Source organism: Monosiga brevicollis, genomic scaffold (genome assembly GCF_000002865.3).
Source record: "Monosiga brevicollis MX1 MONBRscaffold_6 genomic scaffold, whole genome shotgun sequence".
In the NCBI taxonomy this organism is placed as follows: Eukaryota; class Choanoflagellata; order Craspedida; family Salpingoecidae; genus Monosiga; species Monosiga brevicollis.
Genome location: NW_001865043.1, coordinates 1239837 through 1258132, shown reverse-complemented (window position 1 = coordinate 1258132; position 18296 = coordinate 1239837). Strand labels below are relative to the sequence as shown.

At 55.4% G+C, this 18296-nt stretch overlaps 6 protein-coding genes across 6 annotated transcripts; 3 read left to right on the top strand and 3 right to left on the bottom strand.

Annotated features, from left to right (window-relative positions):
* The first annotated feature begins 202 nt into the window (after positions 1-202).
* Positions 203-1501, top strand: MONBRDRAFT_36587 (uncharacterized protein). Its single transcript, XM_001744725.1, has 4 exons — positions 203-513; positions 639-863; positions 992-1059; positions 1256-1501. Exons 1-4 carry the CDS (start codon positions 402-404, stop codon positions 1367-1369), a joined length of 519 nt encoding a protein of 172 aa, XP_001744777.1. The 5' UTR covers positions 203-401; the 3' UTR covers positions 1370-1501.
* A 592-nt stretch (positions 1502-2093) lies between these two features.
* MONBRDRAFT_31918 (uncharacterized protein) lies at positions 2094-5261 on the bottom strand (the record flags this gene model as incomplete). Its single annotated transcript, XM_001744525.1, has 11 exons — positions 2094-2211; positions 2318-2352; positions 2496-2594; positions 2702-2928; positions 3090-3313; positions 3490-3691; positions 3909-3990; positions 4092-4202; positions 4722-4763; positions 5022-5109; positions 5203-5261. 11 exons carry the CDS (start codon positions 5259-5261, stop codon positions 2094-2096), a joined length of 1287 nt encoding a protein of 428 aa, XP_001744577.1.
* A 2001-nt stretch (positions 5262-7262) lies between these two features.
* Positions 7263-8132, bottom strand: MONBRDRAFT_36585 (uncharacterized protein; the record flags this gene model as incomplete). Its single annotated transcript, XM_001744524.1, has 2 exons — positions 7263-7464; positions 7578-8132. Coding segments are annotated over 2 exons (756 nt in total), but the record flags the coding sequence as incomplete, so codon positions are not given.
* Positions 8133-8798: 666 nt separating this feature from the next.
* On the top strand, positions 8799-10495 carry MONBRDRAFT_18528 (uncharacterized protein; the record flags this gene model as incomplete). The annotated part of the gene is made up of 6 exons (XM_001744724.1): positions 8799-8899; positions 9069-9329; positions 9486-9626; positions 9747-9862; positions 9991-10118; positions 10283-10495. Exons 1-6 carry the CDS (start codon positions 8811-8813, stop codon positions 10493-10495), a joined length of 948 nt encoding a protein of 315 aa, XP_001744776.1. The 5' UTR covers positions 8799-8810.
* Positions 10494-14865, bottom strand: MONBRDRAFT_31915 (uncharacterized protein; the record flags this gene model as incomplete). Its single annotated transcript, XM_001744523.1, has 12 exons — positions 10494-11299; positions 11403-11482; positions 11923-12061; positions 12146-12213; positions 12291-12396; positions 12508-12697; positions 12828-12885; positions 12993-13229; positions 13303-13392; positions 13461-13607; positions 13738-14169; positions 14563-14865. 12 exons carry the CDS (start codon positions 14863-14865, stop codon positions 11188-11190), a joined length of 1962 nt encoding a protein of 653 aa, XP_001744575.1. The 3' UTR covers positions 10494-11187.
* A 446-nt stretch (positions 14866-15311) lies between these two features.
* MONBRDRAFT_24383 (uncharacterized protein) lies at positions 15312-17364 on the top strand (the record flags this gene model as incomplete). Its single annotated transcript, XM_001744723.1, has 6 exons — positions 15312-15772; positions 15911-16235; positions 16331-16428; positions 16520-16606; positions 16696-16981; positions 17053-17364. The coding sequence occupies 6 exons, from the start codon at positions 15312-15314 to the stop codon at positions 17362-17364; spliced, it is 1569 nt and encodes a 522-aa protein (XP_001744775.1).
* Positions 17365-18296: the final 932 nt, after the last annotated feature.

Sequence of the window (18296 nt, the reverse complement as noted above, 5' to 3'; positions counted from 1 at the left end):
TCTGACGTTTCTTGTGAGGAGGTGAAATTCTCTCTCTCTCTGCTGTTTCTCTCTCTCTTGTTTCTCTCTCTGTCTGCTGTTTCTCTCTTGTTTCTGTTGTTTCTCTCTCTCGTTTCTGCTGTTTCTCTCTTCTCTCTCTCGTTTCTTTCTCTCTCTCTCTCCCTCTTGTCTCTTTTTGTCAGATCATTTTTTGTTGTGCGAAACGATAACGGGCGAGAGATCGAACGGACGGACGGACGTCGGTCGGTGTTGTGGAGTGCTTGGCTGTGGTCGTGCTTGACACGGCAGAGGCTGTCGAGTGACGGGAGGCGTGTGGACTGTGTCCTTCTTCTAGCTTTTCTCGTCCGCTGCTGGGGCGGGCGACTTTGTCAGCGTCCTTGCCCAGCGACCGACCGGGCGGGATGCCGGAAACTCGCAGGACGGTGTTCTTCACCGTCAGCTGCTTTCTCGTGTCCTTTGTGCTGACCGTGACGGCACTCGGTACTCCGGCCTGGATCATCACCGACTTTCAAGGTCCGTTGCTCTTGATCCACCTACTTTGCCTGCCATTCGGCTTGTCCTCCCAGCAGGGCCGTCGTCCGGTACATTTGTCGCACTCAACGTGCTGAGACTCACCCCTGCTTGCATTCCCACGCCAGGCATGTTTGAATATGGCTTGTTTGTCGAGTGCACGGCTCTCACCTACAACGGCGAACAGCGTCGCACTTGCGGCAAGCCCGCTGAGCATTCTGGCCAATGGCAAGCCACCGCCGCCTTTATCATCATGGGCCTCCTGGTCCTCGTCGGCGCCATCGGTTGCGCCACCATGGCCATCATTCGTCAGCGCTACATGGATTATGCCCGCTGGGCAGGGTTCACCGCCGGTAAGTCTCACCACACTTGAGTCGCCCCTTTGAGTTTGGCTCTTTCTTTGCGTCAGGTCTTCCAGCGTTTTACGCGTTGCACAGTCACGTCTCACCTTGCCACGGACCTGCAATCGTCAATTCAAAAGCCATTTTCTATTCAATCGCCTCCCTCATCTTTCCTGTCGGATTTACGCGCGACGATATTGGTGGCGAGGTAAGCGGCCAGTCGAGCTGCCGCGCGCTCCTCTCTGGCTCCTCCCGACAGCGTGTTCCTGTCCCGCCGGCTTGTTCTTCGGGACTGATCGCCCTCTCAGAGCGAGCTGGAGCTCCGCCCGTCTACCCCCATGCCCATATTCTCATCCTTGCACTGTGCTTGGCCTTTTCTTTCTCTTCTCTGTCTTTTGGCTTAGCCATACCGTCTGCCCGAGCATACCGGCGTGGGCTTCAGCTACATCCTTTTTGTGCTGGCCCTCATTTTCATCTTCATTGGCGAACTCGTGGCCATGAAAATCGTGTGCCAATGAGCCTGGAGACGCCTCGCCCTAAAGGCTGTCCGCACAGACTACGCTGCGTCGCGCAGCTAGCGCCACGCGCTTCCAGGCTTCTTGTTTTGCCGACTTCGTTTTCTCATTTTCTGTCTTTGCAACGTTATCATCCGGCGTGGTTGCAACTGGGAATCCTTGCAAACCAAATACTCTTATCCCTCCTTGTCGGCACGCGCTTGAACACTCTGGCACTGCTTGACTCTGAGGCTTTGTTGTTGATCTTGGCACAAGCTACATTTTCCCATCCGGCATGCCGTTGCCACTGCTGCCCGTTCACGCGACTCGTTTTTTTGGTCAAGAAAGCCACAATGTCATTATATAAACAAATCCAAAACCCTCCTTTGCGACTGTGTTCCTTCTCTTTGGCCATCACCCGCAGAAACATATCAAACTCAGTCGGTGTTTCATCACATTCTGCCCCCCACTGGTCAGCCAAGGGCGCTCGGGGTTTGGCGGGGCGTTGCGGACACCGGCCATGTTTATACAATCAGCCATTTGAGAAAGAAGAACAAAGTTTTGCGATGGTGAGGGCCCGGGCTGGTGAATGCCCACATGTGTCTGGTCGAGAGGGCGTTGTAGTCGGTGCAATTGCCACGTTTCAGAAGCAATCAATTGCTACAATGCACACACTTAAGGCAGGAACGGATGGCTGGACAAACTCAGAACCAGCTCAGACTCAAAAGACTCGGGCAACAAATCACATTCACGTTAGCCTGCGGAAGGCCAGGACACAAACGACATACCACGCAGGAATCCACAGGCCTTGGAACCCGATAGAAACGAGAAAGCCTTGCAGCCACTTCAGGAATCGGCACAGATATCTGTTCACGCAGGGGCAACATCAGATACCAATGCCGAGCTGCGCGCTCGGTATCCACCCCATCATTTCCAAGCACAAAAAGGCACAGGCCTTTGCTGTTCTCTTACCGATTGTTGCAATGTACCGGTAAATCTGCTCCGAGCTGTCCGACGAAAGCAAAACCAGCAGACATGAGGGTATAATCTAGCCAGCAAGGCTGGCAGGTGTATGGTGTTGGCCGGGCCAACACTCCCTTCTTATCCACTTGAGCGATCATGGGAATTTTCGTGGCATGGGTGTACATACCGAATTCATGAGACCCCGGATCGCCGAGTCATGCGTTTGCAAGTTCACTGGCTCCAAGTACATGCCTTCTTGTAGCTCTCGTTTCCACCATGCGTTGCCCTATGTTCAAAAACAAACCATCAGGCCAATGTTGTCTCAGAAGGAGCGAGGGCTGGGTGCTCGAGGGGACGCCTTCTGAAGACCTAGTCATGTTCGTGGCCACTGACCTGGTCCGTTGATGTGTAAGAGTAGGTCCACGCTCGAATGCGTACGTAGAGGGGCGGATGCGAGGGATCCGCCCACAGTTCTGATGCTTGAGACTGGGCAAGCAGGCCATACACATCCGGGCGTCCTTCAAGAAGACGAACTGCCAAAGATTGGAGCCACACATTTTGGCGGATCGAGCCGAGCGCTGCAAACCACATTTGCCAGTCCACGCGTGGCTGATGGGGTGCTACAGCGCGTTAAAAACACAGGTGCGCGTACGTGCGTAGAGTGGTGCACCAGTCAGGGTGAGCAGGCATCAGTGCCAAGTAGACACGCCGAACATCGGGTCGTCAGTAAGCCCCGATGTTCAACAGCAAACTTGCTGTCCGGGCCGGGTGTTTAACGTACCAAGAAATGGCAACGTGTCCTGAGGGCGATTGGGCTTGTACCGGAACAGTAGCTCTTCCCAATGCCGGCCATCGACGCTACCCTCGACGGTCAGCTCTGGTCGGCCGCCGACGCCAGTCATGCGACGAAAGAGGCCGTAGCTATTGACCACGCTGAGTTCCCGCGTCCAGGATTCAGCAGCCTGCGCATACTCCCAACCGCGATAACCCGCCAAGGGGCTACTTCTGTCATTCCAGCGCAATGTTTCGAGCGAAGCAGCAAACAATAACCCGGCGGCAACGACCGTCGCAGCTTGGACCAAGATGCGAAACATCGATCGACTATAGAGGCAGAGGACAACGCCAGCACGTGAGCATAGCCGCCGGATAGCAAAGGTGAGAAACAAGCATTCGGTTCATACCTGCGCAGTGTTGACCAAGTTGTGAAGAGGAGGTTCAGCGCAAACCCTGCCACACCCACGGCAATGCCAAGGTGCATGCTTTGGGTCACAAATGTGGCAAATTGGGCCTTGGTAAACTGTATTTGGGTGGTTACGCGCAGGCCGGTGGCCTCATCCCAGAATACCGCCGCGCCAAAATAGATGTGCATGGCTGCAATGGACGCTGCCACGGCGGCCGCCAGAAGCAGCCGGTCAAGCCATGCCGGTGTATCCGGAAGCTGGCAAGCTCGCGGATTATGGTGCTTGCGCAAAAATGTAGCCGGTACCCAGCCGACGAGATCTGAATGGCAGCAGCGCCAAAGCGATACGCGCAGCGTGCATTAGCTCGAGAGCCGTCAACTCATGTTGCTCCACCACAGCTGCTAAGCAAGGTCGCCGACCTGTGTCATAAAAGAGGGGTATACTCAATACCGCCGTCAGGATGTTGAAAAAATTGTAGTTGCCAGTGACAAAAATGAACAGCTATGGCACGACCATGACCCATGTCAAGGTGAAACTGCATCGCGGATGACCTATTGTAATTACTCAAATGCCGCACAGGCGACCAAGCAAATTCAACACACCATGAGGGCGGCTTGCGCTAGGCCTGCAGACAGGCGGACGCGCTTGCTAGGAATAAAAAAGAGGAATGGTAGGCCTATTTCGACCACGTAGACACCAACAGTGCTGAGTGCCTACGGGTCGAGAAACAATACCGCACCGATGAGCGCCCGTTTCTCGCTCCCGCAAGAACGCAAACCGATGCATGCGAGAGCTCAAGTACGCACCTGGAACCATTGCGGGAGCTGGTGCGCATACCACGCCAGCGGGGTGGGAATGCATTGTGATTCATAATGCCAATCCAAAGCTGACAAGCCCCACCACGTAGGGCATTGGCTAATACGGAACGCATCAGACACGGGCCAGGGTGCAGGTGATCACGATTTTGATGGAAGTGTGTACACAGACCATCAGTTGGGTTGCGTGAAGCAGTGGGCTTGGCAAACAGTACCTGGTGAGCTTCACAATGCCGGACAAATACATCAGGCGAAAAAACAACCACCGAGCCAAAAACAGGCCCATGCCTGCCAAGACGTGCGCATGACACGCCAATCAGATAAATATGAACAGAACAGTCCAGGCTAGGTCGTCCTCCTGGAGCCCATAGCGCGAGCTAGCGCCACGGCGGGATGCGGTCAGGTGGGACAGCGTACCACTGCTTCCATCAGAGAGGATGTAGTTTCGTGATGAGGGATCTGTGCTTCACACCACAGGTGAGTGTAAGACAAACTTTATGGGCATGGAGCAGAGACGGGCGCAAACGTGCCGGTCGAATGGCGCTTCCAGGGCAGAGCCACCGAGGGCGCTGTCACGATTGCCAGTGTGCCAACTTCAAGGAGCAAAATGTCCCACTGTTGAAGAAAAGCAAGAGTGGTTGGATTCACAACGGCAGCATGAGCCGAGCCAAGCCCGAGCCGGGTTGGGCCAAGCATAGCCATCGGGAGATGAAGTACCTGAAAGTGTAGAAAAGTTTGTCCCACTTGATAGAGCGAGCCATAGGCCAGAAGCAGGCCCAAAAAAACCAGTTTGGTGCGAAAGAACCTACACGAGTTGAGGTCATGATCTGGTGAAGCATACCGTTTGTGGCAACGGTTTATGCGACACACGGGTCTAAGTGCTCGCATGCATGCATACCAGTGGAACAGGGCAGCCACAGAGAAGATGCCACCACAGAGCGCCAAGAGCTCCATCATGGATGCCGGCGAGATATCGAGCAGCTCATGCAGCCAGACCAGCTTTCCAAGCACGATTGTTGTGGCATCAAGCCGAGAACAACAAGGTCACGCGGATGATGGTAGTGGGTGACACGAGACATGAGAAAAACGCGCACTGCACCGCTTTGATCGTATCGATGCTCTGCTCGGATGAGCCGCGAGTGCACGTCTTATGACCCCGACTTGCACGAGGGGGCAAGGAGAGTGGCGTCTCACCGTGGGCAGGGTTCGCAGTCGACTGTCGAGCGTTGTCAGGCCTCGCTCCTCGACGATCTTGTGCAGATGGCCATGGACGGGCAAGATGCCTTCTGAGCCGTACAAGCCCTACGCCAGTGGCAACGCCTGGAATGATGGTCCGTGCCTTCGCTTTGGGCATGTGGATCTGGGGCTCGTGTGCAGCAGAGGCGCATGCTGGCGCCAGATAGGAGACAGGGAGTGGTATATGCATCAACCTTGCCGTGTGCGAGCTTACTCACTGGAATCTGGACATAGAGGGAGCAGAAAGCTGCCAGGTAGATGGCCGCCACAGCCGCTAGCCAGAGCTGAGCCACTGCTTCCTGAGAGTACCTGCTGATCTGGGTCTTGGGAAGCACCTTTCGAGCCGTACCAGATTGCTTCTCTGACACTGCACCATCCTGGCCCGACCGGACTCGAGGACGCCCTGCAGCAAGGAACCCACCCTCCCCATCACCAGGTGCCCCCGGGGCGGCTGGCTGTTGCTGCTTGTGACGATGGCGCATCTTGGACCTACTGCAAATTAAACTGACCCCTCTTTTCTAAAACAGTTCATGAATGGACTCTTGAGCCGTTGCTTGACCAAATGCACACGGACACACGGGCACAGACACAGGCACGCAGACACAGACAGGCACAGACAGACACAGACGGACACAAGCACAACCAAGTATTCGTACTGGTGCGGTGTGTGCGATAGATGTATTCGTGTGGTGTGGGAGAAGAAAATTTGTTATCATAAATAACATGAAGGAGGCAGAATTGCGAAAAGCGGGATAAGCTGCTCGACTTCCGTGTTGACAGGCAGACACCCGGGTACTGACGAACATTGACGAGATTTCTCTTCTGTCTGCTTTGGTGCAATGAGAATGTTGGACCGGGGCAGGCAACAAGGCCGAGCTGAATGATCGATTGCTGTCATGAGGTGCTGCCAGTTCAACCGCTCAGCAGAGGAGAGCATAGCCCACGTTCATGTTGTGGGCACGTCGGCAGTCAGGTGCAAGACGGCGGGTCCAAAGAGCTAGCTGCAGGACAAAGTCGAGTAGCTCGTGCTCCTGCAAAGCCACCACCTCAACGCTGTCGTCGCCATACCAGCGTCGCGCAAGAGCTGTCTCCTCCTCACGAGCTAAAACGAGGCAAGGCGAGGTTGAGCAAGGCGTGGGTTGGTCAATTGGATTCACACCCAACGTCCAACCCGGCGTGCATGCGTGTGGGCTCAAAACCTACCGGGATAGAGCATGTTGGTGGTGTACAGACACTTGAGAGCTGGCGTGAAATTGGCCGGCGGGGCCAGGCGTTCCTCGATGCTGTGGGGCTCAGATGTTTCTTGCTGGCTCCAGACCTGCAATAGTCGCTCAGGTGAGGTGGGCCAGCCATGGTGCGGATCGAGGTCTTCGTATAGGTACGACTGCTGCAAAACGCACATGTACTGGTAAGAGACTGCTGCACCAAAGAGCCACAAAGGGCGGGTTGACGGCTTGGCTGTCGACCAGCTCACGGCTGAGGAGGAGCAAGCGCTGTAGGCCGGACACTTGCATCAGCTCCAACAGGTAGGAAGGCAGGCAATACCCGACGTCCGGCCCTTGAAGAGTGAGCCGACTTGAGTAGAGGAGCACCATGCCTAATCTCCCATCAGAACAGAATTCATGCACAATCAGAGGCTTTCAAGATCCCATCAAGCTCTCAGCCTTGCCAGACACGATGGGGGAAAACCGGGGGCGGCTGTGCCTGCGATGCCTCACATACCAGCGCTGTGTTGTTGACCCAAGCGGAGGCCGCAACGCTGGCAAAAATAGTTTGGTGTGGGAGCTTTGGTGGGTGTAGGGGTTTTATTATCACTCGGCGCAGCCGCGTCTACGGAGCGTACGGTGCTGCCGAGATCAGCACGAGGTGCCACGACCTGGTAGCGGTTATAAAGTGCCTGGCCAGGTTGGGCAGTGGGCTCGCGCTAAGCCAGGCAGAGGATGCGCAGTTCAAAGATCGGCATCAAGGTGGCACACAACAGTCAGAGTGGGGCAGGCATGGCAGCCCCCAAGTGTCCTTGCAAGTGTGTCTTCTTACCGGGATAGGCGTAGAAGATTCGCCGTGTTCATGACCGTGGGCATGGCCATGCCCATGGCCCTGTGCTTCTGTTGTACCTTTCTCATGCGCGTGGCCATGGCCACAGCCATGGCTGTCGCAGTTGACCATCTCTGCAAAGTCAAGCCAGCGCAGCGAGGGCAGACGATGTAGATGTGTGCGTGTCAGCAGTGTGTGGCCACACGCCCGGCACTGCACCGGGCTGTGGTGACGAATGGGGCTGGGCTCCAAGGTCTTGGGCGGAGGACCGGCTAAATTATCCAGCTGGAGCCGAGCCGATGGATAGGCTGCATAGTCGCGTGCATGCCCCCCCTCTATCACGGCTCGGTACGGGGTCGGCAAGGCAAGCTCCACTTCTGATTGTCGGGCCCCCTTGAGACTTGAGCCGCCAGGAAAGAACCAGCCATGAAGCAAGCAGCCGCATGAGACAGAACTATCGATGCGAAAAAAAAAGAAAAAAAGGACCCAAGCGCGCAATCCATTGAACTCACACAAGCCGTCCGTCAGCTCCCACGCGCACCGCCCCACCTGGTGCATTGTGGTACACCCGGGTGGCCAAGATGTGCGGTTGCACCTCCACCACCCAGGCCGTCGCCGCCGCCGCCGTCGCACTCATGGTCGTCTCCGTCGGCATTGAAAATGCTGACAATGCCTTTGCGGAAGAGTAACAATAAGCACACTTTTGATCTGCTTGAAGCCAAGAAAGAATGCAACACGCTTGCACGAGGTGTTGCGGTTAGGGAAGGTGAATAGAGGTAAACAACGGCTGTTGACAACAATTCTCAACAACGTGCGTGACGGTGACTGCTTTGTGTCTTGGTCGGTCGGCGCGCCCGACGTCGTGTCGCCGTCGGTGCCGTCGGTGCCGTCGGTGTCGTCGTTGCCGTTGAGGGTGGTGGTGATGGCGGCATCGCTGTTGAGACTCGCGCGTGGCGTGGGGTGTCGGGATTTTTTTTGGGGGAACTGAGGTTTCTGCCAGTCTTTGGCACGGCGCTGCAAGATGCGTGCATTTCAGGGTCAGGGAATGAGGCTCTGGGGCCTGGTTGAACAAGAAATCGCGTTGCACTGTGGGCTGGGCCCAGGGCTGTCGCAAGAGTCGGATCGTTTTACTTTCACCTTGCAACGCAACTCCACCTCTCATATACTGCTCTGCTTGTCTTGTGACATGACCTTGTCCGTGGCCATTCGCAGGCCTTTGACCATCACTCCAGCACAATGAGCTCGGACCTGCACCTCGAAGGCATTGCTCCCCGCATGCGGGTGCTGCCCGTCGTCTACTTTTCCATCCTCGACTATCATCTGCGGTGAGTACTCGGCTGCGTCGTGTTGACGTGTTTCAATCGACGGGGATGGCACACTTACAGCTGCTTCGGGTTCCCCTGTGCATGCATCTCCTCGTTGTCACCGACTTTGGTCAACTTGGTTGTTCGACCTGGTGGCTCACCACTCTGTCCCTGTCGCCTTTGGTTATAGTCGCGAGGCGCGTTGGGAGGAGACCACTGTCATTGATCCCCGCACCAACCAGGAGGAGCCTCGTCGTAACTGCAAGCCCATCAACGATCGTGTGATTGGCTGCCTTTTGGGTACCCGCACCGGCAACTCGGTCGAGGTGACCAACTGCTTCCCCGTTGGTCACGAGGACAAGGAGGACACAGTAGACATCCGTCTCGACTACTTTGAGAGCCTTCGTGCTCTACATGCCCAGGCCAACCCCAACGAGGAGATTGTCGGCTGGTGTGTGTGCTTTTTCTTTCTGCGCCCCTCGCTATGCCCAACTAGCCACTCGAGCTTGCACCGTTGCCCATCATCCGCCCATCTTATCATTTGTCCGCGGCTGCGCCGGTGACCATGACCCCGTCAACTCACCAACGCTTGCAATCGGTTGCAAAGGTACTCGACCGGCCCCGAACTGCAGCATGAGCGCTCCATCTTCATCCACCGCACGCTGTGCGAGGATTCGATGAACGATGTTCACCTCTGGATTGATACCAGCCTTGACACCGGCAAGCTCGGCATCTATGCTTTCACCACGTAAGGGTTTAATGTTCGCGACCTCAAACTCGACCGCCTTCCACCGACCGCTTGCGCTTGAAATGGGAGCCGACTCCTGCCGTGCCGCATTTTCCCTGACTTTTGCGCCATATCCGACAGGGCCAGCGAGGGTGTTCCGCGTCTTGTGGACGAGGAGCAGGATATCTACATGCCTGATCAGACTTTTGTCCCCATTGCTTGTGACGTGCTTGTGCACGAGCCCGAGCGCGTGGCTCGTAAGTCTTGCGCATACCTCGATCGTATTCGGAAACTTGTTCAAGTGCACCGCTACACAGGTGGTGGACGACGGACAAGTCATGAGTGACACACACTGACCCGCTTCTGAATATCTCTCCCCCCACAGTTGGCCTGCTGAACAAGGGCCTCGAGGGCGGTAGCTCCGTAAAGCTGGTGTCCGACCTGAACCATGTGGCTGAGGCCACGACCAACCTGCAGGACAAGATTCAGGATGCCCTGACCTACGTAGACAAGGTGCGACCTTTTGGGCATGGCTGTGCCGGCGACTCTACTGAGGGCGCACCTGCGGCTTGGCGTTTGGAAAAAGAAGAGGAAGAAGAGGAAGAAGAGGAAGAAGAGGAAGAAGAGGAAGAAGTGGCCAGCTCATGTGGTATATCTGCTTGTTTGAACATTTTTAGGTGTTGAATGGTTCTGTGGAGGCTGATGAGCGCATCGGCCGGTACCTGCGCGATACCGTGGCGGCCGTGCCCAAGATTGACCCCGATCAATTTGAGGCCATGTTCAACGACACCATTCAGGATCTGCTCATGGTTGGCTACCTCTCAAACCTGGCCCAGACGCAGGTCGCGATCCAGGACAAGCTCAACGATGCTCTCGCCACCGAAATCTAAGCTCTCATGTCGTCTTTACTGGAAATATGCCCCTTTCCCTTGGCTTCTCACGGTCCTTGTGGCTTGGCCCGTCGGTCTTGCTTGAGTTTGGAGGCGTGTGGGAATTGGCATTGGCGTGCCCTCGATTGTATCAACTTGATGTTTTGTGTTTCATTACGCTTCTTTGGCAGAGCGCCGTTGTTGCGCCTTGGGTTTGTTTTCGGTTGATTTGGTGCACTTCACGAGTTGGTCTCTTGTGTGCTTTGCGTTTGCTTCTTTCGTGTTTAGTGGTGTCGTGCCTTGACCACTCCCTCAGCCATGTTGTGCCAGCTTTTCAATTGCCCTGACCTTTGCTTCCTTCAGCCACGCTTGGGCAATGTTGAATATACGGCTCGCTTGTCTTCCTTTGAGCTCTGCTTTCCCTCCTTTTTTGTTGCGTCTGCCCTCTCCTGCCGTCTCTCTTGTCCCGTGTCCTGTCATCGGTCCTGTATGTTCGTGTGGCCCTTTCTGCAATGTCGCCGGCCTGGGAAAGTGCGTATCTTCTGTGCAACGGGTGTGGGTAGCGTCGGGCTTCCATGCGTCGCGCACTGCCACCCAACGCCCGCTTGCACGGGCAGCGAACGCAGGGGCCAAGATGAATCGCTCGTTCAATTCGCGCCAAGCGCTTGCGCGAGCATCAGCCCTTTCTCCTTGTTTTCAACCATTTTCGTCCATTAGTCATTGTGCCACCGGCTGTCTCCCGTTGCGACTTCGCTGGTGAGCAGCGTGCTGCTACCTTTATCAAGCCGTTCAATTGACTTGAATAGATACGTCCCTGGGTTGCATCTGTCCATGGTTCATCATGAGCCCGTGCGTCATCGTTCTCAAGCACGTCTATCGAACACGAAAATCCACCCAGTCGTGTGGGGCGCATTAAGAAGCGACATACCGAATCTGGTCGTCAATGACGAGGCCTGTCGCTTTGACGACAGCCTGCGCAGCTGTTGCGTTGAGGCTGGTCTCCCACAACTATGTGGCACGCGTAGTCGAGTGAGCATTTCAATTTGTTCAGACCAGCAACACAATCGCGCGTGCCCGTGTGTGTGCGTGTGTGCGACGCCTGCAAGATCGAAGACCCGAGGTGGGAGGGGGAAGCAGCAGACCTGAAGTGATTCCAGGTTCTGAAACTGGGCAATGCTTGCCACAACGTCATTATTCAACTCTGCAGCACACGCGAGCACCAAGCGCGGCGTCAAGGCGATGCCATTAGGTCGAGAAACTGCTATGCAATGACTGACGTTGACCGCCCAGGTCGAGCGAGTGTAAGGTCGTGCACAATGAAGGGCTAGTTGAGAGCTCCATCAAGCCTCGATTTGAAAAGTGGAGGCAGCCAGTCAACTGGGGTATTGCACGGCATTGGTTAGTGGTTGGAAACGATTGACCCGGGCTGCTGGACGGCTGGTTCATACCTTGAGAACTCGTAGGCGAGGCAAAGCAGCAATGGCGGGTGCCAAGGTGTCAGTAATTTCGTTGTAAGGGAGAAGCAGCGCGTCGAGGTGAGGCTTTTCCGACAGCGCTTCGGCCAGCAAATCGTCCACTCCCGTTTTTCTGCCAGCCATGACATCGATGAGCAGCTGTATCTATGCTCTGATGCCCTGCCTCTGTGTGAGATTTATGCGGACAAGCGCGTACCCGAGATTCAATACGCGCAGTTCCTTCAAAGCGCAAAGTGCTGGGGCGATCGCTGCATCGACACTCGTCTATGCAACACGCGCGCAATGAGTCGGGTTGTTCGAGCCACGCAGCATCAAGTTCTCGAGCTGCACGACGCCCTCACCTGCATGAGGGAGAGGTATTGTAACCTTTCCAGGCGCACAAGCGCGGGTGCGAGTTGATCAGTTTGAAGTCTTGCGTTAAGGGACACGTCAAGATCGAGCATGGTCCTGTTGTACCGTTTTCGGTAAAAAATCGGATTGAGCCCAGCGCGCAGACAGGACACACTCGGCCAGCACAATAAACAAAGACGTCAAGCTGGGGTGATGATTGGGTCGTACGGGGAAAAGTCTTGGAGAAAAGACCAATCGCGAATGCGGGTCACAAACGACAGTGCCAGCACGCGCATTTGACGATGATGGGTCAGCAATGCAGCACTTTGCTGGCTGATGGATGTACCGCTGACTTTGCAAGATAATAGGTTGGGATAACAGGCTGCCGTCGGACCGACCATCAGGGCTAGCACGTCATCTACCACCCCCGCCCCCGTCATTCGACAAGCCAGGTCGTGGTATTTTCCACCCACGTGCTCCGTGAGGACTATTATTGGATGCTTGGCGCGGTCGCAAGATTTGCAAACTACACCAGGACGAAAACATACCACTGACATGGCGAGCCCCACTCACATCCAGGTGTTGCAAGTGCTTGCACCGAGCAACCTGCAGAAAAGTCGCGCGGGCCACGCGAGTGCCAGAGAGCTGCAAGTACTAGTATGAGCGCCTGGCGTTCTGGGCGTCCTCAGTTTGCAAGGACCCATGGTGCTTACCATGATCGACTTGAGAGCGGGAAGGGCTGCGATGGCGGGTGCCACAGCCTCGTCTGTTAATGCTCGACTACGGTCGAGGCAGAGGGACGTTAGCCCACTAAATTGTGAGACGGCTGTTGCAAAGTATTCGCCAGACAGACGATGGCAGTTGACAAAGTGCAGCTCGCGCAGAGTCGAGCAGAACCTGGCATCAGACAATGTGGTCAGCCAGGCTTCATCAACCTGGCTGCCAAACAACTGTCCGCAATTAGGTGAGAGCAGTCAGCAGAAAGACGCAAGGGGGCAAAGCATCGATGAGCTACCGTCTCACCTTGAGACGTTTGAGAACTGGTATGCGGCACAGCGTGCGTAAGAGCGTATGGCTCAGCATGAACGAGGCCGTGTATTCGTTGAGAACATCCTGAAAACAAGTCGTTCTGTGAGCGTGCGTGCTTTGAGGTGTGGCAGGAGGCAGGGTTGCATACCCACTTGGAGCAGTGCGGGTGGCAGCTCATGCAAGCGAGACTGCGCGGCAGAGATGTGGTGGGCGGCCTCGAAAAGACAGCGTTCTTGCAACGACCACTGAATTTTGGGTCGAAGCCGACGAAAGCCACCAGCGCGAGCCAGCTTTTCGACCTAGAAGCAGTTGCGGCCGGACGGGGGTGTTCATCACCAAAGCAGCTCAAGGTGAGGCATGGTTGGGTGACCCGGGTGCGCCTTCAAAGCCAGTCACCTGCCAAGCAGGGGAGCAAGCGTGCTGACGTACGGCTTCACTATAGGTGCTACGGATTATGTCGGCTTGGCGGATGCCGCGACCGTGAATTGGCGGCGTGTGCTCGAAGCGATCCAGCAGCTCGCGGAGGCGGCGGAGGGTGCTGGTCGCCACGAGGTGCTCATGGAGGACGGCCTCCTGCATTTTTGGGAGATGAATACGAAGTAGCCAGAAGGAAAGTGCTTCGGGATCGTGGTAGGGCGGGGCGCCCACCAAGGCCAGTTCATTGCGCCAAACAGAGTTTTCTCGGTGCTGCTCAAAAAAGGGCTCCAGCAATGTTCGAGCACGCTGCACCTCATCGCCGATGAGCAGGAACTCGTTGGGTCCACGCATGATTGCGATGGGCGATTCTGGGCTGGGATCGGTGACGGGGAAGCCATGCACCAGCGTTAAGTCGGGAAATTCGGACCGTATCAACGTCTCTTCCTGGTCGGGTGCGGCATGTGCTGGTGGCGTCGTTTCCTGGATCCAGAACCGCGTCTCCACGTCGACGACGCATCGGAGCGCAGGCGTGCCGACGAGCACTTCACGCATGCATGTTTTAAGGCGAACGACGGCGGCCATCTGTAGAGGTGGCTCTCCCGGCCGAATCCGACGCCGCATACAGAACCGGTGGCCATAATGAAGCTGGCTCGCTCCCACGGCCTGCTGCGTTCGAGCCCGAATGGCATTGACCGGCACGCACTCGCCAGGCACCACCTCTCGCTCAAAGTCAAACAACGGCAGCGTTAACCTGGCCATCATCAATCCTCTTCCTCCCCCCCGCTTTCATCCAGTCCCCATCAACCGCTATGACACCGCCCAAGCCTCTCTCCTGACACTGGCACCGTGCCTCCGGGAGAGCAAGAGAGAGAGAGTAAGTGAGAGCAAGAGAGAGAGAGAGAGAGAGAGAGAGAGAGAGAGAGAGAGTAAGTGAGAGAGAGAGAGAGAGAGAGAGAGAGAGAGAGAGAGACAGAGAGAGACAGAGAGAGACAGAGAGAGAGAGAGAGAGAGAGAGAGAGAGAGAGAGAGAGAGAGAGAGAGAGAGAGAGACAGAGAGAGACAGAGAGAGAGGGAGAGAGAGAGAGAGAGAGAGAGAGAGAGAGAGAGAGAGAGAGAGAGAGAGAGAGAGAGAGAGAGCATCAACACTTTTTTTGTTGTGTTTTGGTATTGAGTGTCCCATGTTTTTCTGGCCAAATTGCAGTTATATACTCTTTTTTGAAAGTTGACGACGGTGTTCTTAAGGGAATAGAGGTAATCAAGCATAAGTTGACGTTGCCATTTACCACGTTGGCGTTGGTGTACGCGGTTTACTGACTATATATGTGTGTGTGTGCGTGTGTGTGTGTGTGTGTGTGTGCGGGATCGGGGTCGCCAGTGGGCGCCATCTCGTGCAGTGCGTCGTGAAAATGCGATCTGGGTACCCTCTATCTGGTATCCGTTGTATCAGCTGGATCGTCATGTGACTGGGTGGCGTTGCCGTTGGCTGCTTCTGCTGCTGCTGCTTCTTCTTTGGTGGGTCTGCCGCGATCGCTCACCGACACAATGTTGTCGCCCCTTGCTAGATTCCGAAGCCGTCGGATCACATCATGTCGTCCCATGCGCCTGGCTGGATGCTGCTGGCAGCTGCTTTGCTGCTAGCTCATGGGCACCTGCCTTTGGCTCGTGCTGCTGATCTGGGCCCGCTGGTGTGGGGAGCCAACATCCACTTTTCGGGTGGCGGCTTGCCTGGCGAGGTGGAGCAAATTGCTCGTGCGATCAAGATTGTGCGCATGGACTTTGGCTGGGGGTCCACAGAGCGAACCAAGGGCGTGTATGATTTTTCTGCCTTTGACGAGCTTTTGGGCAACATGTCCTCGCAAGGCGTGCGAAACTATTGGATCCTGGACTATGGCAACGCCCTTTACACAAACGACTCCAATACGGCACCCGCCACTGACGAGGCTATCCAAGCCTTTGCAAAGTGGTCCGCGGCCGCCATGACCCACTTCCAAGGACACAATGTCATCTGGGAACTTTACAACGAGCCCAATATCCCCACGCAGAGCCAGTAAGCTTTGACCTCTTTCCATTGCGTCCTACTCGAACCTGTCCTGGGCGACATCTACCGCGGCACCACTGCGCACCTTCGTCTAAAAGGGGTTTTGAATCCCATTGCTCACCTCCATACTTGTCGCCACTCTTTCAGATATGCCAGCGGTGTCGGGGCTTGGTTTCCGTACGCCAATGCAACCACTTACATGCGCCTTTATCATGCTGTCATGAGTGCCAAGACCGCGGCAGGCAAGTCTGCAGCGCCCCTTTCTTTTACACTTGCTCGCCTTTTTCAGTCCTGCGACCTAATCTGCGTCGGCACCGACCCAGGCCTGGACGATGTCTCCTTGGTGGCACCGGCTTCTGCCGGTATTCCCACCGATTTCCTGGTTGCGTGCTTTGAGCAGGGCATGCTTGATACCGTGGATGGCGTCTCTCTGCACCCCTACCGTGCCGAGACTCCCGAAACAGTCATGGCCGTAAGTTTAGTAGCTGCCATCGACCACTGTGCACTCTTCAGAGCAAAAGTCTGCTTTGCCCTCACGGCGCACCGCGTCCTCCTCCCGCCATCCAGGACTATGCCGCCTTGCGCGCACTCATGAAAAACTATACCTCGCGCGACGTGCCTTTGATTTCTGGCGAATGGGGTTACTCCACTTGCGCCAATGCAACGTCTGTGGTCACTGTACAGGTCACTTGCAAACGTCGCCTCCTATCCCGCACTTGCTCTTCAACTAATTTGGCCGGAATCTTTTGTAAACAGGACGCAAGAGCCTATGATTTGCAATCATGGGGCGTATACAGGTCAAAACACCCTCCGTGGTCAAGCCAAATTCCTCGTTCGACAGTGGTACGAGCTATCACTCAACATACGTGCGCATATATGCTTGGTTCATGCCAGCCGAGGCCGTAAGATTTACCTCTCTGTCGCCATTGTAGGCTGATCAATGCGTTGGAGAGTATTCCCGTTTCCATTTACTACGATTGGCGCAACGGCGGCGGCGACACCACCGAGGGTGAGCAAAACTTTGGCATCACCTACTCCAACTACAACAATGCTAGCTTGCCGTTTGTTCCCAAACCCGCGTACACGGCTGCCGTCGTCCTGCAAGAACAGATCAACTCCTCCACGTTTTCGACACGTATCGACGCCTTTAACACGAGCGGAGGCGAGCCGGACTCGAACGCCTTTGCGCTGGCTTTTGCCGGGGGCGACAAGCTCGCGGTATGGAAAATTGACGGAACGTTTGCCTGCAGTGCCACTCCACGTGATTGGGTTGATTGTGGTACGTAAAGAGCGACCTGAATTTCGTGATCAAGTGTATGCGTGTGTGTGTGTGTGTGGGGGGGGGGGGGGGGGGGGGCATTTCGGAGCAGCAGTGCGTGGCTCGAGGCTGTTGTTATCTGCCAGATCAAACGGCTCATCCCTGGTGCAACTTTCCTGGCATTGGCAACTTCTCCGGTTCCATCTCTTTTACTACATCGGCCAACACGACGTACTCGCGTGTCTCCATGCTGGGTGAGAAACTAGACTCTGTGACGACCAACAGTGATGGCCATGTCACCGTCGTAGTTGATGATGAGCCGCAATACTGGACACGAACCTGAGACCATTGTAAGCCAAGCTGAATGAGCGATCGGCTCTTACAATCCATTTTTATTCCTCATGCAAAACGTATCCCGCTCCCCATCCAGTCTGATCTAATGAGCAAAACCTGTCAACAGGTTTGCTTGAGAAAAGCGTGTGGAAGCAGAGAGTTGAGGGTGAACAGGGTCAGCAAGCAAAGACGGTGGTCACAATTAGACGACTTGCAGAGAATTTTACGGCGCTAGTTGACTTGAACCGTGTCACACATGCACTCGTGTCGTGCCCCGTCAGCTGCGTTGTTGCCCGACTGACCGGTTCAAGAGGTCATCCTTGCTACAGTTGCACGCTTGACTCAGCTGGTCAACGGTGGAAGTAGCAATGGTGGAGCTCGTTGTGCTGCCAATCACCGACACGGGCAGGATAGCAACCATGGCCATGGAGAGATCAACAGTTGAAGAAGAGCCATCCCGTTTGGGACTTGGTGGCAGATTGTCTGTTCGAACAAAGTGAGCGTCCAGGCCTTATTTCACTTGCTTGGACGTTTGGTTCGGTGCGAGTGACATCATGTCCTACACTTGTGCCACTTTGCGCCACACTGAGAAACGGTTGTGTTTGATGCTGACTATGTTTTACCTTTGATCATAGCCGTCCTGAATGTCATGTGCGCATGCTTCATGGCGGTGTCTTGGATGTTGCTGAGAAGTGATTATATGGGATAGAGTTAGAGAATTTGTCGAAAGGAAGCACAGCGAGCGTTATTGCGGAAGTGCTGCATCATTCCTTATGTCAAAAGAGTGTCTGTTCTCTCTGCGTCTGGCGCTGCAGAGCATCATCTGGCGCTTGGTTTGAGACGGAAAGGCACGCCTCTACCACTTTGTCCCGTGCCAGCTCATGAACAAGCCTCGACATTGTTTGCTGGCACCAGCCCTAACCACATCGACCCAAGGCTGCA

Bases quoted from the DNA above. Each gene is read 5' to 3' on its own strand.
- MONBRDRAFT_36587 (XM_001744725.1), top strand. From the start codon at position 402: ATGCCGGAAACTCGCAGGACGGTGTTCTTCACCGTCAGCTGCTTTCTC. The intron at 514-638 runs GTCCGTTGCTCT...TTCCCACGCCAG, and splicing joins GATCATCACCGACTTTCAAG to GCATGTTTGAATATGGCTTG. The intron at 864-991 runs GTAAGTCTCACC...TCAATTCAAAAG, and splicing joins CTGGGCAGGGTTCACCGCCG to CCATTTTCTATTCAATCGCC.